This window comes from Oncorhynchus mykiss, chromosome 3, assembly GCF_057628025.1.
Source record: "Oncorhynchus mykiss isolate SJ-2025 chromosome 3, ASM5762802v1, whole genome shotgun sequence".
Taxonomy (NCBI): domain Eukaryota; kingdom Metazoa; phylum Chordata; class Actinopteri; order Salmoniformes; family Salmonidae; genus Oncorhynchus; species Oncorhynchus mykiss.
Window position 1 is genome coordinate 13,738,938 of NC_143024.1, and position 17,378 is coordinate 13,756,315.

General features: G+C 44.5%; 1 protein-coding gene across 3 annotated transcripts in view; it reads right to left on the reverse strand.

Annotated features, from left to right (window-relative positions):
* Positions 1-2,279: 2,279 nt before the first annotated feature.
* The window catches only part of LOC110535184 (rap guanine nucleotide exchange factor 5), a 64,389-nt gene continuing 49,290 nt past the window's right edge, over positions 2,280-17,378 (reverse strand). The window contains exons 7-18 of one of the 3 annotated variants that reach the window (XM_090221306.1): positions 15,714-15,744; positions 14,234-14,312; positions 13,486-13,635; positions 12,032-12,129; positions 11,665-11,787; positions 11,264-11,442; positions 10,870-10,960; positions 6,604-6,654; positions 6,094-6,181; positions 4,459-4,523; positions 4,254-4,308; positions 2,280-3,566 (exon numbers count right to left, since the gene is read on the reverse strand). In XM_090221306.1, the coding sequence (XP_090077432.1) occupies positions 3,448-3,566; positions 4,254-4,308; positions 4,459-4,523; positions 6,094-6,181; positions 6,604-6,654; positions 10,870-10,960; positions 11,264-11,442; positions 11,665-11,787; positions 12,032-12,129; positions 13,486-13,635; positions 14,234-14,312; positions 15,714-15,744 (1,129 nt within the window). In that variant the 3' untranslated portion in view covers positions 2,280-3,447. The remainder of the gene's footprint in view (positions 3,567-4,253; positions 4,309-4,458; positions 4,524-6,093; positions 6,182-6,603; positions 6,655-10,869; positions 10,961-11,263; positions 11,443-11,664; positions 11,788-12,031; positions 12,130-13,485; positions 13,636-14,233; positions 14,313-15,713; positions 15,745-17,378) is intronic. The other 2 variants (XM_090221304.1, XM_090221311.1) reach the window with 2 other exon arrangements.

Below are 17,378 nucleotides of genomic sequence, written 5' to 3' on the forward strand. Positions count from 1 at the left end.
TGGCCCAGCAGGGGGAATGTCATAGAGAGGCATGTTAAAGGCCACACAGGGCACCTGGTTAAGGCCAATGAGGGCATCGGGCTGGGGCACAGATGCTTTTAGGGAACTGGAGTAAAGCTGGTCTTGTTTGTTGTTGTACTAGGCTCCATGCAAAGTGAGCAGATAGTGATATTTGATAGATTTTTGTTTGGTGAAAGAGCAACCTTGAGGATGAGGACTGAAATTTTAAGGCATTATTTCTGAGAGAGCATGTTGTATTTTAGTTACGAAACATGAAACAAAAAAATGTTGAGTTAAGTGTTGACGTCAACGTCTGTGTTCATGGCTTGACCATGAGATAGTAGTTTCAGATTATGAATCAGCGTGAAGGAACCCTTTGCACATGCGCAGACGCTGTGCGACGGTGAGAACGACGTCTTACATCTCACTCGTCTCATGTTCTGCGGTGCCTCTGCATTCCTCTGAGTTTAACTATGTATCCGCACGTCTTTCCAAAGAAACTCAACACACTGTATTCATACAACAAAACATTTCATTTATTATTTAACATTTCAAAATGACTGTAAAAAACGAAAAGCATAAAGAGTGATGAGAGAGAAGAGCAGTGACTTGGTATTGCTTTTGTTTCCCTTTCTGAAATAATATTTGTTAGTACATGCTGATTTGGGCGTTGTAGCGACATGTAGAAAAGCACTACTTCACAAGGAAATGCTTTTTGTTCCATGCATATTATACTTGGTGGTCGATCCATGGCTTTACCACGTCATGCAGACCAGGTCCTGACCTATTGGAACCCCACGGCAGGTAAAAAGGACACAAATGATACCCTATTCCCTACATAGTACACTACCTGGTCAAAAGTAGTGCACAACGAGCAAATAAATAAGTCTATTATCATAATAATAAATACTTCTCCAAATCTCCATGTCCAACCAGGGAACGCACAACATACTACAGTATATAGATGGAATCTATAGTACATGACCTGCCTCAAAACACTATACACACCATAGATATAGAAGTGTTTCATCTCTGTGATACACACATTACACATCAGGGGAATCCACAACAGGAGAACTGGTGGTGCTACTGAAGAACCTCTATATCAGGGTCTGATCTCTTTTCTAAACCACTGAAACATTCACCAAGAGGATTCTCTAGAACAGGACACAACATCCTGCAGGTGGATGGCTCATAGACATGTACAGTTTATTAGCCGTTTCTAGAAGATTAACTAATACTGCCACTGAAAGAAAAAGGCAAAGGCGTTTTAACTGGACAAGAATGTTCAAAGGCAAAAGTGTCGACTTGGTGTATTGCTGTTTCTTCATAGTGCAGATACAGAGACATGACAGGCAAAGGATCTGATGCCTCAAGCTACGTCTCTGAGTGTCCACAGCTAAGACCAAACATCTAAGTCCACCAGCTAAGTCCATAACTGTGACCATAACCCTTCTACTACTGTTGAGGATGGTTTAATACATTATCTATAACTGTAACATAACCCTTCTACTGTTGAGAATGGTTTATTACATTATCTATAACTGTAACATAACCCTTCTACTGTTGAGGATGGTTTATTACATGATCTATAACTGTAACATAACCCTTCTACTGTTGAGGATGGTTTATTACATTATCTATAACTGTAACATAACCCTTCTACTGTTGAGGATGGTTTATTACATTATCCATAACTGTGACATAACCCTTCTGCTGTTGAGGATGGTTTATTACATGATCTATAACTGTGACATAACCCTTCTACTGTTGAGGATGGTTTATTACATTATCTATAACTGTGACCATAACCCTTCTACTACTGTTGAGGATGGTTTAATACATTATCTATAACTGTAACATAACCCTTCTACTGTTGAGAATGGTTTATTACATTATCTATAACTGTAACATAACCCTTCTACTGTTGAGGATGGTTTATTGCATTATCTATAACTGTAACATAACCCTTCTACTGTTGAGGATGGTTTATTACATTATCTATAACTGTAACATAACAATTCTACTGTTGAGGAAGGTTTAATACATTATCTGTAACATAACCCTTCTACTGTTGAGGATGGTTTATTACATTATCTATAGCTGTAACATAACTCTTCTACTGTTGAGGATGGTTTAATACATTATCTATAGCTGTAACATAACCCTTCTACTGTTGAGGATGGTTTATTACATTATCTATACCTGTAACAAAACCCTTCTGCTGTCGAGGAAGGTTTTATTACCTCACACTTTACTCTGAAATATTTTGAATGATCTTTTTTTCAGTATTCGGAAGTGACATTTATGCAACACACACACACACACACACACACACACACACTTTTCAATATTGTTGTTTAAAACCATTTAGCTTAACAGCAGTCTAGTGTGTGGTGGTCATGCACTGGAGGTCTGTCAAGTGTAGTGTCCTGGTGTTCAGAGTCCCCAGAAGTCCCCAGAAGGTTGATGCTTTCATTCATTGTGTGTAGATAGATAATCTGGGAGTGGTCACCTGTTTGGAAGCAGATAACAACAACCTGAAGCTATCAATACAGAGTGACTGAAGCAGGGTCCATGTTCATAAAGAGTCTCAGAGTAGGATCACTGGTGTAGTGGAGGGTAAACGCAATGTACCCACATTTTTGGGGGAGGGTCCCAGCAATGTACCCACCTTTTTGGGGGAGGGCCCCAGCAATGTACCCACATTTTTGGGGGAGGGCCCCAGCAATGTACCCACCTTTTTGGGGGAGGGACCCAACAATGTAACCACCTTTTTGGGGGGAGGGCCCCAGCAATGTACCCACCTTTTTGGGGGGAGGGCCCCAACAATGTACCCACATTTTGCAGAAAAATGCATTGAAAGAATAGGAAGCATTACTTTTTTCACTGCGACCAGCAATCCAAGTTTATCCACCTATTTATCTACCAGGACATCACTGAGTAGGAGTTCTGATCTAGGTCCCTGTCCATTCATTACGATCCAAAAGGCTAAACAAATCCTAGATCAGCACTCCTACTCGGGGATCCTTTGATCAATATGGGTCCAGATCTATTTGTTAAACTGAGAAGCTCTTTGGTTACCTCTGCTCCATCGTTGCTCAGTATTCCAGTATGCCTTTTGGCGCCATCTAGTGGTTGGCCAGCGCCACACAGTCATCTCTCTGTTGGCTCTGGCCAACCCTAACCCTCTGGCTTTTGTTCCAGTCCTGCATTAACCCACCTAATTCAACTCATCAAGTCCTGCTGTGTGAGCAACTGATTAATAGAATCCTGTGTGTGTGTGTGTGTGTGTGTGTGTTAGAGCTGGGCTCTGTAGAGTTGGCCAACCCATGTCTCTCTATGAGTCCTGAGAGGTGTTTCCAGAGACTAGTTGGTACCCTTCTCCTTGGTGGTCTGACTTCGAGGGGTGGAGGGAGGCAGGCTCAGAGAGTGTATGTGGTCTATCTACACACGGGGTTCCAGTCTGTGGGACAGTTCAAACAGAGTCTGCTGATTGTCAATGACGTGAAGGTAGTCGACATAGGCCTGCACCTCCGGACTGCTCTTCTGGGGCATCCCGTTCCCTAGGAGGTAAACCACACAGTAAATACACACACACACACACACACACACACACACACACACACACACACACACACACACACACACACACACACACACACACACACACACACACACACACACACACACACACACACAGAGAATTATCCATGACAGAAGATAGTTGTTGGTACACAGTCTTCATTACTGTGAGTGGCTGTGTACCGTAGGGGGTTCTCAGCATTAATGACTCAATCAATTTACTATAGTAACATATAATGTTGTTATTGATGAACTGATGATCTAATTGGATACTGTTATTCTGATGACTGCTGTAGTTGAGTCATCTTTACTGTACAACAACTTTAGAAAGTCAACACTGTGACCTGTCTACTGTGTTATAGTGGCTGACTGTAGAAAGTCAACACTGTGACCTGTCTACTGTGTTATAGTGGCTGACTGTAGAAAGTCAACACTGTGACCTGTCTACTGTGTTATAGTGGATGACTGTAGAAAGTCAACACTGTGACCTGTCTACTGTGTTATAGTGGCTGACTGTAGAAAGTCAACACTGTGACCTGTCTACTGCGTGTCAGTAATGACATGAGTATGGAGGTTCAAGGATAGCTCATCAAAGTTGATGGTCATTGCTGATCTAAGACTGTGTGAGAGTAAGACCACACACACACACACACACACACTTCACCCACCCATGTGATCCTCCTGACAGTGTCTGATGAGACGCACCGTGTCGGCTATCATGTGCTGCAAGAGGAGATGGACACCATACACATAAATACACATCCATCACATATTTTAGATGACCTGGTTTCTGCGTTATAGACTGTCTACAGTTGAAGAAACACTGGGTGCACTGACATGTTCAACCCCTTCCGTCATACTGAAGCGACTTACCAGCTTTTCAAAATTCACCAGGTTATCGAGAAACGTTTTGTTGCCCTCGTGAATGAAAGTGATATCTAAGAGAAAGGGAACAATGTAGCAGAGTTCAAATATGGAGTGCTAGTTCGTCGATCCTGATTTAAGTTCAGCTCACAATATTTCTGTCTGCATTACAGACCACTGCAGGGTTCAGGAGGCAGTGATGACAGTAACATTACAGACCACTGCAGGGTTCAGGAGGCAGTGATGACAGTAACATTACAGACCACTGCAGGGTTCAGGAGGCAGTGATGACAGTAACATTACAGACCACTGCAGGGTTCAGGAGGCAGTGATGACAGTAACATTGCAGACCACTGCAGGGTTCAGGAGGCAGTGATGACAGTAACATTACAGACCACTGCAGGGTTCAGGAGGCAGTGATGACAGTAAGATTACAGACCACTGCAGGGTTCAGGAGGCAGTGATGACAGTAAGATTACAGACCACTGCAGGGTTCAGGAGGCAGTGATGACAGTAATATTACAGACCACTGCAGGGTTCAGGAGGCAGTGATGACAGTAACATTACAGACCACTGCAGGGTTCAGGAGGCAGTGGTGACAGTAACATTACAGACCACTGCAGGGTTCAGGAGGCAGTGATGACAGTAAGATTACAGACCACTGCAGGGTTCAGGAGGCAGTGATGACAGTAACATTACAGACCACTGCAGGGTTCAGGAGGCAGTGATGACAGTAACATTACAGACCACTGCAGGGTTCAGGAGGCAGTGATGACAGTAACATTACAGACCACTGCAGGGTTCAGGAGGCAGTGATGACAGTAACATTACAGACCACTGCAGGGTTCAGGAGGCAGTGATGACAGTAACATTACAGACCACTGCAGGGTTCAGGAGGCAGTGATGACAGTAACATTGCAGACCACTGCAGGGTTCAGGAGGCAGTGATGACAGTAACATTACAGACCACTGCAGGGTTCAGGAGGCAGTGATGACAGTAACATTACAGACCACTGCAGGGTTCAGGAGGCAGTGATGACAGTAACATTACAGACCACTGCAGGGTTCAGGAGGCAGTGATGACAGTAAGATTACAGACCACTGCAGGGTTCAGGAGGCAGTGATGACAGTAAGATTACAGACCACTGCAGGGTTCAGGAGGCAGTGATGACAGTAATATTACAGACCACTGCAGGGTTCAGGAGGCAGTGATGACAGTAACATTACAGACCACTGCAGGGTTAAGGAGGCAGTGGTGACAGTAACATTACAGACCACTGCAGGGTTCAGGAGGCAGTGATGACAGTAAGATTACAGACCATTGCAGGGTTCAGGAGGCAGTGATGACAGTAACATTACAGACCACTGCAGGGTTCAGGAGGCAGTGATGACAGTAACATTACAGACCATTGCAGGGTTCAGGAGGCAGTGGTGACAGTAACATTACAGACCACTGCAGGGTTCAGGAGGCAGTGATGACAGTAAGATTACAGACCACTGCAGGGTTCAGGAGGCAGTGATGACAGTAAGATTACAGACCACTGCAGGGTTCAGGAGGCAGTGATGACAGTAACATTACAGACCACTGCAGGGTTCAGGAGGCAGTGATGACAGTAACATGCAGTGTTTTCTGAGTCTAGGCACCTTTCAGTAGCAGAGGAAGGAAAGGGATCTTGGGCGTCTTGGTCTTCTTGAAAGCGTCCCTGTAGGCTTTGTGGTTGAGAGAGGGGTCCTGTGAAGACATGTTGAGACAGATGTGATGTGTGACGCTTGTCTTTGGGGAGAAACGTGGTCTGTTGCGTCCCAAATGCCAACATCTTCCCTATATAGTGAATACTTATGACCAGGGCCCATAGGGATCAGGTCAAAAGGAGTGCACTATGTAAGGCATATGGTGCCTTTTGGGACTCGAACATGTGCACTACAGAAGCCCTCACAACCCCTTAACATCTGTTACTATGTCCCAAGATGACCAGAACTAGTGATAATTAATAAAGCCTCCTGCTTTTATTAACTCAACAGTGAAAACATGTAGCCTATTTAATGACCAGATGACCCAATATGTTCCTAGTACTAAACGTACAACACATAATTCCATGTATAGTCCCATTCATTATTACAGGATCTCTACACAATAAAACATAATGAACTTACTGTCAACATCTCCAGTTCCAAAAACAGTTTTTTGAATTTTCCTGGAACTTTCTGATGGAAAGAAAAACAGGTTTAGTTGCCACAACATTTACTGGGTCGACTCAGACCTCCTCCTTGTCCTGTGAAACAGTGTGCACACCCTCCTCATACAATATTATTACCACCAGAAATAACAATCCCTGTAGCGACCCTGTGTTTATAACCGTGGATATCCACTTTTTCGACCACCAAGGACGAGCTCACTCTCCCTGCTTGTCTCATTACACTACAATCAGAGCTGGCAGCAGACAATGATCAGCTAAGGGGAAATCAGATTTCTAACAGTTTGATGCTATATTTATAATTGTATAAAATATTTGCAATGAATTTTCCACCAGTGGAGGCTGCTGAGGGGAGGACGGCTCATAACAATAGCCAGGAACGGAGAACATGGAATGTTGTCAAACACATGGAAATCATGCATTTGATACCATCCCACTAATTCTGCTCCAGCCATTACCATAAGCCCGTCCTCCACAATTAAGGTGCCACCAACCTCCTGTGTTTTCCACCAACAGGTTTCTGTGCCAATGCACCACACACAACCAATATGAAATGCATAAATGCATACTGCTTACTGACTGAGCGTTTATCATCATGGATTGTGTTTTCAACTCCACAATCAAGTAGAGAATGTCTATCTGACAGAGAATACATCCCCGCTACCTTGTAGACTTACTCAGTATCGAAGGCTTGGCCTCGCAATCTACGAATGTCATTCAACTTTATGCTGTTTTGTAACAGATGTCTCTTTCCATTGATGAATGGCCGTTGCACAGTTAAGATGCTGGAACTACACTGAGTGTACAAAACAATAGGAACTGCCCTTCCCATGATATAGACTGACCAGGTGAATCCAGGTGAAAGCTATGATCCCTTATTGATGTCACTTGTTAAATCCACTTCAATCAGAGTAGATGAAGGGGAGGAGACAGGTTAAAGAAGGAGTTTTAAGCCATGAGACAATTGAGACATGGATTGTGTATGTGTTCCATTCAGAGGGTCAATGGGCAAGACAAAATATATTTAAGTGCCTTTGAATAGGGTATGGTAGTAGGTGCCAGGCGCACCAGTTTGTGTGTCAAGAACTGCAATGCTTCTGGGTTTTCACAATCAACGGTTTCCTGTGGGTATCAAGAATGGTCTACCATCCAAAGGACATCCAGCCAACTTGACACAACTGCGGGAAGCATTGGAGTCAACATGGGTCAGCATCCCTGTCGAACGCTTTGGACACCTTGTAGAGTCCATGCCCCTACGAATTGAGTCTGTTCTGAGGGCAAACTTGGGTGCAACCCAATACTAGGAAGGTGTTCCTAATGTTTTGTACACTGGGTGTATAGTGGAGTGGATGGATGTGAGCAGGTAGCCTACAGGAGACTTTTGAAGTAGCGTTTTCAGACTGAAACATTGCGACTAGATTTAGGCGTTAGCTTCTAGGTCTAGAAATAGATGGGAAAGGAGGCCGAACGCGTGTTCAGTTTCCCTGAATAACTGGGCCTGCTGGGAGCACAGGCCTACGTGAAGAAGACTTAGGAGAATGACGATCAGCATCAGAAGTAAAAATCCAGCCAGACTGGCCTGCTACTGTGCCTTTTCTAGAATCTGTCCAGAGTAGACCCATAACTGATCCATGGAATGAAACATTCAAATAACACAGCTTTTGAGCCATTATTCAAATGGCATTTTCAGTTTACAGCCTAGAGTAGAACTGTACTCAATTGAATACAGTGATGCAACTTTTCATTGTATTATGGTGTAGTAGGGTCCAGTAATCTAGGTAGGATAACTGTATTGTCCCTTAACAAGATCAATAGGGGAGCTTTTTGAGCTGCATCTTTCATGTCTTCACTGTTCTTTCATGAAGTAATGATGCCTCTCAGCTACTCTTCTATCGAGTGGATTTATATTGAACATGATTCATCTACTACTATAGTCACTATGAATAGAGGGCAGGTTAGACAGCTGAGTGGTAGACTATATATGATTCATCTACTACTATAGTCACTATGAATAGAGGGCAGGTTAGACAGCTGAGTGGTAGACTATATATGATTCATCTACTACTGTAGTCACTATGAATAGAGGGCAGGTTAGACAGCTGAGTGGTAGACTATATATGATTCATCTACTACTATAGTCACTATGAATAGAGGGCAGGTTAGACAGCTGAGTGGTAGACTATATATGATTCATCTACTACTATAGTCACTATGAATAGAGGGCAGGTTAGACAGCTGAGTGGTAGACTATATATGATTCATCTACTACTGTAGTCACTATGAATAGAGGGCAGGTTAGACAGCTGAGTGGTAGACTATATATGATTCATCTACTACTATAGTCACTATGAATAGAGGGCAGGTTAGACAGCTGAGTGGTAGACTATATATGATTCATCTACTACTGTAGTCACTATGAATAGAGGGCAGGTTAGACAGCTGAGTGGTAGACTATATATGATTCATCTACTACTATAGTCACTATGAATAGAGGGCAGGTTAGACAGCTGAGTGGTAGACTATATATGATTCATCTACTACTATAGTCACTATGAATAGAGGGCAGGTTAGACAGCTGAGTGGTAGACTATATATGATTCATCTACTACTATAGTCACTATGAATAGAGGGCAGGTTAGACAGTTGACTGTTAGACGACATTGACCTATGGTTTAGTAAGAGTGTAGAAAGGCATAGTGCATAAGGGAAGTACCAAAACACCTTGATATAGGAGAGGTGCATGCAAGCAGATGAGGAAACATGGCTATATGGAAGACATTATATAGTAAAACCTACAAAATGGTGAATGTAAATCAGGGAAAAAACTCACTACTCTCCTCTGTGGCCAATAAAAACACCCTACCCTCCTCTGTGGCCAATGAAAACACCCTACCCTCCTCTGTGGCCAATGAAAACACCCTACCCTCCTCTGTGGCCAATGAAAACACTCTACCCTCCCCTCTGCCCAATAAAAACACACTACCCTCCCCTCTGCCCAATAAAAACACACTACCCTCCCCTCTGTCCAATAAAAACACACTACCCTCCCCTGTGCCCAATAAAAACACCCTACCCTCCCCTCTGCCCAATAAAAACACACTCCCCTCCCCTCTGCCCAATAAAAACACACTACCCTCCCCTCTGCCCAATAAAAACACACTACCCTCCCCTCTGCCCAATAAAAACACACTACCCTCCCCTCTGCCCAATAAAAACACACTACCCTCCCCTCTGCCCAATAAAAACACACTACCCTCCCCTCTGCCCAATAAAAACACACTACCCTCCCCTCTGCCCAATAAAAACACACTACCCTCCCCTCTGCCCAATAAAAACACACTACCCTCCCCTCTGCCCAATAAAAACACACTACCCTCCCCTCTGCCCAATAAAAACACACTACCCTCCCCTCTGTCCAATAAAAACACACAACCCTCCTCTGTGCCCAATAAAAACACCCTACCCTCCCCTCTGCCCAATAAAAACACACTACCCTCCCCTCTGCCCTATAAAAACACACTACCCTCCCCTCTGCCCAATAAAAACACACTACCCTCCCCTCTGCCCAATAAAAACACACAACCCTCCTTTGTGCCCAATAAAAACACACTACCCTCCCCTCTGCCCAATAAAAACACACTACTCTCCTCTGTGCCCAATAAAAACACACTACCCTCCCCTCTGCCCAATAAAAACACACTACCCTCCCCTCTGCCCAATAAAAACACACTACCCTCCCCTCTGCCCAATAAAAACACACTACCCTCCTCTGTGCCCAATAAAAACACACTACCCTCCCCTCTGCCCAATAAAAACACACTACCCTCCCCTCTGCCCAATAAAAACACACTACCCTCCTTTGTGCCCAATAAAAACACACTACCCTCCCCTCTGTCCAATAAAAACACACAACCCTCCCCTCTGCCCAATAAAAACACACTACCCTCCCCTCTGCCCAATAAAAACACACTACCCTCCCCTCTGCCCAATAAAAACACACTACCCTCCCCTCTGCCCAATAAAAACACACTACCCTCCCCTGTGCCAAAGAAATCTCAAATAAAATAATCCTCAAAGCAACAACAAAAAGTTTGACAACTCTCTCCTATTTTGATCTAAACAGTACATTTCAAACTGTCCCTTGGCAAAAGACAATCAAGACCAGTTTATCTGAAAAGCTTAAAAGACATCATAGTCACACATACAGAAGCAGACAAACACTGACCTCCCAGGTCTGACTGAGGCGGCTAACTGCTGCGGTGTTCAGACCCATAACGATGGCAAAGAAAGAGTTGAGGTTCCTCTGGGCTTTACAGCTGAGGAAATAAAGAGTGACACACTGTTAACACCAGCTTCATACAGTGATGATACAGAAATACAAACTGTAATTCCTCACTAAACCACAGGAGGGGGCATCCTTTCCATGCAGACCTCACTATAATAGAGTGTTATGCAGAGTTCTGTCGTTGAAGTATTGGGCCCTTAGTGAAATGGACCAATCATACTGCTCTACTTCTGTAGAAGAAGACATTACATTTTGAGGATGTAACAACTCTGCTCTAAATGCTGGAGCCCACTATGTTGTGTCAGAGAAGAGAAGAGAAGAGAAGAGAGCTCACTGGGCAGCGATTTTGATGAACTTCTTGATGAGCTGGACTCTGTTGCAGAGCGTAGGACACATCAGGACTTCTGTCATCACCCACAGCTGTACCTCATTGCAGCGCTGCAGCAGCAGCTCCAGCGCCACCGTGTGGCCGCTGCTGGCATGACGGCTGAACGTGAAGTACACCAGCTCTTGCTGTAGTGGAGAGAGACAGGACAGGACACGGGTGAGCTTGTAGAAAGCTTTGAATCACTAATATCTTTAACTGTATCCTAAATGGCACCCTATTCCCTTTATAGCGCACTACTTTTGACCAGAGCTCTATGGGCCCTGGTAAAAAGGTGCACTATAGTGAATCGGGTGCCAACTGGGACGCATGCATAGTGTCGGTGATGGACTAAAGATGATGTCACGGACCTCATGTATTGAGTTGAAGACACTCCAGTCAAAGTTTGTAAGGGTGACAGCCACGTCCCATGTGTTCATACTCAGCATGCGAGCTGACCTCTGTTGTAGCTCTGCGTTGTCTGTGAACGGGCTCTGAGAGGAGAAAGGAATATGTTATGTTCTGTTGGGGCATGTAAGAACATGTTATTTTCTGATGTGATATGACCCTGTGGGATATAGGCTGGAAGCTGATGCAGTAGGAATCAGGAATATAATGTGATAAACCAAATGCAGAAGTAGCTTGATAGGAGGCCTGAGGACTGTCATCTCTGCTCGATTCATTCACATTGTAGCCTGCTGAGGAACTGCATTGAAGTGGACTCATTGTGATTCCTACCATGACTTCACTCAGGTCCTTTCTGCACACGTGCAGCCTCCCCACTGCTGTCAGCGAATCAGAGTAGAGCCTGTCCTGAGGCTTCAGGAGGAGTTTCTCTGGAGAGAGGAAGCATCACACACAGCACAGCCATTATAAATATGTCAGCCAGCGTGACACCTGCTATCTGGGGTAGATAAGCGTCCCAGTGGAGGGTTGGTTCTGTTCTACATGAGTCAGTTAGTCTAGGGTTGGTTCTGTTCTACTGTAGTCAGTCAGTGTAGGGTTGGTTCTGTTCTACAGTAGTCAGTCAGTGTAGGGTTGGTTCTGTTCTACTGTAGTTAGTCAGTGTAGGGTTGGTTCTGTTCTACAGTAGTCAGTCAGTGTAGGGTTGGTTCTGTTCTACAGGAGTCAGTGAGTGTAGGGCTGGTTCTGTTCTACAGTAGTAGAACAGAACCAGTAGATTTCATATGATTTCGAAAAGCAGGCGGTCAGACAGACAGACCATTGAAACTCTGGTGAATCCACATGTGTTAAGTTGTGGTTAGTTACCTCCACGGTAGGTGTGTTGTGTTGTATTAGGTATGGTTAGCTTAGGGTTAGATTAGATATCTCCAGGGTAGGTGACAGTCAGCAGGACCAGCTCCCCCAGTGTGTTGTGTATGGTTAGGTTAGGGTTAGATTAGATTAGATACCTCCAGGGTACGTGACAACCAGCAGGACAATTACCTCCAGTGTGTTGTGTATGGTTAGGTTAGGGTTAGATTAGATCCCTCCATGGTAGGTGACAACCAGCAGGGCCAGCTCCCCCAGTGTGTTGTGTATGGTTAGGTTAGGGTTAGATTAGATACCTCCACAGTAGGTGACAGCCAGCAGAACCAGCTCCTCCAGTGTGTTGTGTATGGTTAGGTTAGGGTTAGATTAGATCCCTCCAGGGTAGGTGACAGCCAGCAGAACCAGCTCCCCCAGTGTGTTGTGTATGATTAGGTTAGGGTTAGATTAGATTAGATCCCTCCAGGGTAGGTGACAGTCAGCAGGACCATTTCCTCCAGTGTGTTGTGTATGGTTAGGTTAGGGTTAGATTAGATCCCTCCAGGGTAGGTGACAGTCAGCAGGACCAGCTCCCCCAGTGTGTTGTGTTGTATTAGGTATGGTTAGCTTAGGGTTAGATTAGACACCTCCAGGGTAGGTGACAGTCAGCAGGACCAGCTCCCCCAGTGTGTTGTGTATGGTTAGGTTAGGGTTAGACTAGATCCCTCCAGGGTAGGTGACAGTCAGCAGGACCAGCTCCCCCAGTGTGTTGTGTATGGTTAGGTATGGTTAGCTTAGGGTTAGATTAGACACCTCCAGGGTAGGTGTATGGTTAGGTTAGGGTTAGACTAGATTAGATACCTCCATGGTAGGTGACAGTCAGCAGGACCAGCTCCCCCAGTGTGTTGTGTATGGTTGGGTTAGGGTTAGATTAGATTAGATACCTCCAGGGTAGGTGACAGCCAGCAGGACCAGCTCCTCCAGGGGGACATCCAGTCTCTCAGCCACCTCCTGCAGCAGCCCCTGGGCCACAACACTGGCCAGGCTCCTCACACTCAGATATGAGTCCATGCTCACGTACACATGACACAACACTGAGGAGGGAGAGGAAGGAAGGAACCAGAGACAGAGAGAAAGAGAACACTGTTTATCCATAGAAGTAGAATGAATAGAATGGAGTTGGAACTACTGACCATAGCAATTTGAATGGTCAACTCATGGGTGTTCTCAAATGGCTAACCTGATACATAGAGTGGTACATGAGGTGATGTGTGTGAAGAGGCTGGACAGACTGAGACTTTTCTGAACAATGAAATTCCCAATGCTTTCATGTTCAATGATGTCATAATTCACATGCATCACCTCATGTACTGACATCATTGAACATGAAAGCATTGGGAATATCATTGTTCAGAAAAGTCTCATTCTGCCCAGCCTCAAGGATTCCCATTGTTACTCTGTCTCCTCACAGTGCTTGCTACCTTAAAAAGAATGGCTCTGAGATGCTCTATACAGAACGTCATCAGCCGACACAAACTGTGGAAACAATGCATGCTGGGAGGAATGTAGGAAGAAGAAATACAAAGACAGGGGCTGCATCCCAAATGGCCATAGAGCCCTGCTCAAAAGTGGTGCACTATATGGGGAATAGGGTGCCATTTGGGAAGCAGACAGATTTGAGGATCGACTCACCTTCCCTGGTCTCCCTTTGTGTTCCTCTGGTCGGGAGCACGTTCTCTTTCAGGCTCAGCTGATGGGAAAGAGCTTTGCTCTAAATGCAGGGACATACAGAGAATTCAGAACACATTCATACTGTGTGAGAAAACATTCTAACTCTTTTGGACTCTTGTGGTTTCTACAGGAAACAAGAGGACAATAGTATTTAATGACCCAAACTGTTGTAAACAGGCTTTAAGGAAACCTGGCTATTCAAATGTAAACACAGCAGGGATCCTCAACTAGATTCAGCCACGAGCCCATTTTTTTATTGACGGGATGATCATTTGTAGACTGCAAATTGACCGCAAGAAGCCCCAAACAGATATAATATTTTACTAAAACATCATTTCAAACCTGGTTTTCATTTGTATTCAATCACATGAATGTATTTATCTCTATTATGCATGGAAGCACTTTCTAACAGGTTTACAAAATGAAAAACCAGCTGATTTGCTGGAGTTTTAAGTCAGAAAACTTGGGGGCCAAATAAAATGGCCTGTGGGCCACCAGCTGGGAAACCCTGTCCAACAATGATGGGCTCGTGGTAATGGCTGGAGTGGAATAAGTGGAATGGTATCAAGTACAGTGTTAATCTGCTAAATTGTCACGCCCTGGTCGAAGTATTTTGTGTTTATTTTCATTTATTTGGTCAGGCCAGGGTGTGGCATGGGTTTTTGTATGTGGTGTGTTGGGTTTGTAGCTTAGTGGGGTGTTCTAGGGAGGTCTATGGCTGTCTGAAGTTGTTCTCAATCAGAGGCAGGTGTTTATCGTTGTCTCTGATTGGGAACCATATTTAGGCAGCCATATTCTTTGGGTGTTTCGTGGGTGATTGTCCTTAGTGTCCTGATGTCCTTGTTCTGTGTTAGTTTACACAAGTATAGGCTGTTTCGGTTTTCGTTACGTTTATTGTTTGTGTTTAGTGTGTTCGTCATTAAACATGAATCGTAATCTACACGCCGCATTTTGGTCCGACTCTCCTTCACACCTAGAAAACCGTTACATAAATTGTAATTATTTCACTAATATGGCCTATTTATTGCCTTACCTCCTCACGCCATTTGCACACACTGTATATAGACTTGTTTTTTTCTATTGTGTTATTGACTGTACGCTTGTTTATTCCATGTGTAACTCTGTTGTTTGTGTCGCACAGTTTTCTTTATCTTGGCCAGGTCGCAGTTGTAAATGAGAACTTGTTCTCAACTAGCCTACCTAGTTAAATAAAGGTGTTCTCAACTAGCCTACCTGGTTAAATAAAGGTGAAATAAAATTAAAAATAAAAACATCCAACACATGGTTTCCATGGTTTCCATGTGTTTGATGCTATTCCATTCACTGTCCTCCCCTCAGCAGCCTCCTGTGAGTCATATAATAGCTCCATTACCTCTCATGCAGTTTGGCCTCTTACCTTTCTGTAGGGTGAATACTCATCTCATGTAGTTTGGCCTCTTACCTTTCTGTGGGGTGAATACTCCTCCGCTGTACTGGAGAGAGAAACAAAATCAAACAATTAGACCATGAGACATGAACCATTTCAATCAACTAGTAACCTGGTAGTACTGTGATTTTACATCAATCAACTAGATTAGTCAAGGTTAGGTGACATGAGTCATGGTCCTGATTAAAGGTGCAATATGTAGAAATCGGTCCACCATTTCCTGGTTGCTAACATTCAAAGAGTTTCCCTAATTTCAGTCTATGTGACAAAACAAGTGATGTGTAGAGAATCATTGTACCATCTAAACCGCTGTGGAATATATTTCAACAACCAAAAATATAGTATTTTCAGCTGTTTGAAGCTGGTGTACAAAACCCAAAGGAAGACGCGGAAACTAATCTCATGAACGGGAAGCATAGAAATGATTTACCACCCCTTAGACTTGCTTCCAATTATAATAACAGATCTATAACTCACATTTCTATGTGAATTTGGTTGGGAGGGAGTAGGTGAGGAGAAGGAAGGGAGGAGGGAGGAGGGTTGACATGGGATGTGTTCCACTCGATGGACACCATGTTCTATATTCTGGGTGTTCTTGGATGTGTGCGTTTGTCAACAAGGAAGGAATCCTCAACGCTATTGGCAATAAGAGAACCAACAGTAGAAATGGAACAACAGGCCTCTCTGTCACAACTTGTGCTTTCCCAGATATTCTTCCTATGTGTCTCTGAGTTCCTCACCCTCTGTCTCAAGGGTCTGAGACCCCAACAGCACAACAACACATACCCCAACGGGACAACGACACAGCCCCAAACAGGACAACAACACAGCCCAAAACAGGGACAACAACACAGCCCCAAGCAGGGACAACAACACAGCCCCAAGCAGGGACAACAACACAGCCCCAAGCAGGGACAACAACACAGCCCCAAACAGGGACAACAACACAGCTCCAAACAGGACAACAACACAGCTCCAAACAGGACAACAACACAGCCCAAAACAGGGACAACAACACAGCTCCAAACAGGGACAACAACACAGCTCCAAACAGGACAACAACACAGCCCAAAACAGGGACAACAACACAGCCCCAAGCAGGGACAACAACACAGCTCCAAACAGCACAACAACACAGCCCCAAACAGCACAACCAAACAGCCCCAGACAACACAATAACACAGCCCCAAATTGGACAACAACATAGCCCCAAACGGGACAACAACACAGCCCCAAACAGGACAACAACACAGCCCCAAACAGGAAAACAACACAGCCCCAAACAGGAAAACAACACAGCGCCAAACAGCACAACAACACAGCCCCAAACAGTACAACAACACAGCCCCAAACAGTACAACAACACAGCCCCAAACAACACAATAACACAGCCCCAAACAGCACAACAACACAGCCCCAAACAGTACAACGACGCAGCCCCAAACAGGGACAACAACACAGCCCCAAACAGGGACAACAACACATCCCCAAACAGGGACAACAACACAGCCCCAAACAGCACAACAACACAGCCCCAAATTGGACAACAACACATCCCCAAACATGACAACAACACAGCCCCAAACAGGATAACAACAAAGCCCCAAACAGGATAACAACACAGCCCCAAACAGCACAACAACACAGCCCCAAACAGGATAACAACACAGCCCCAAACAG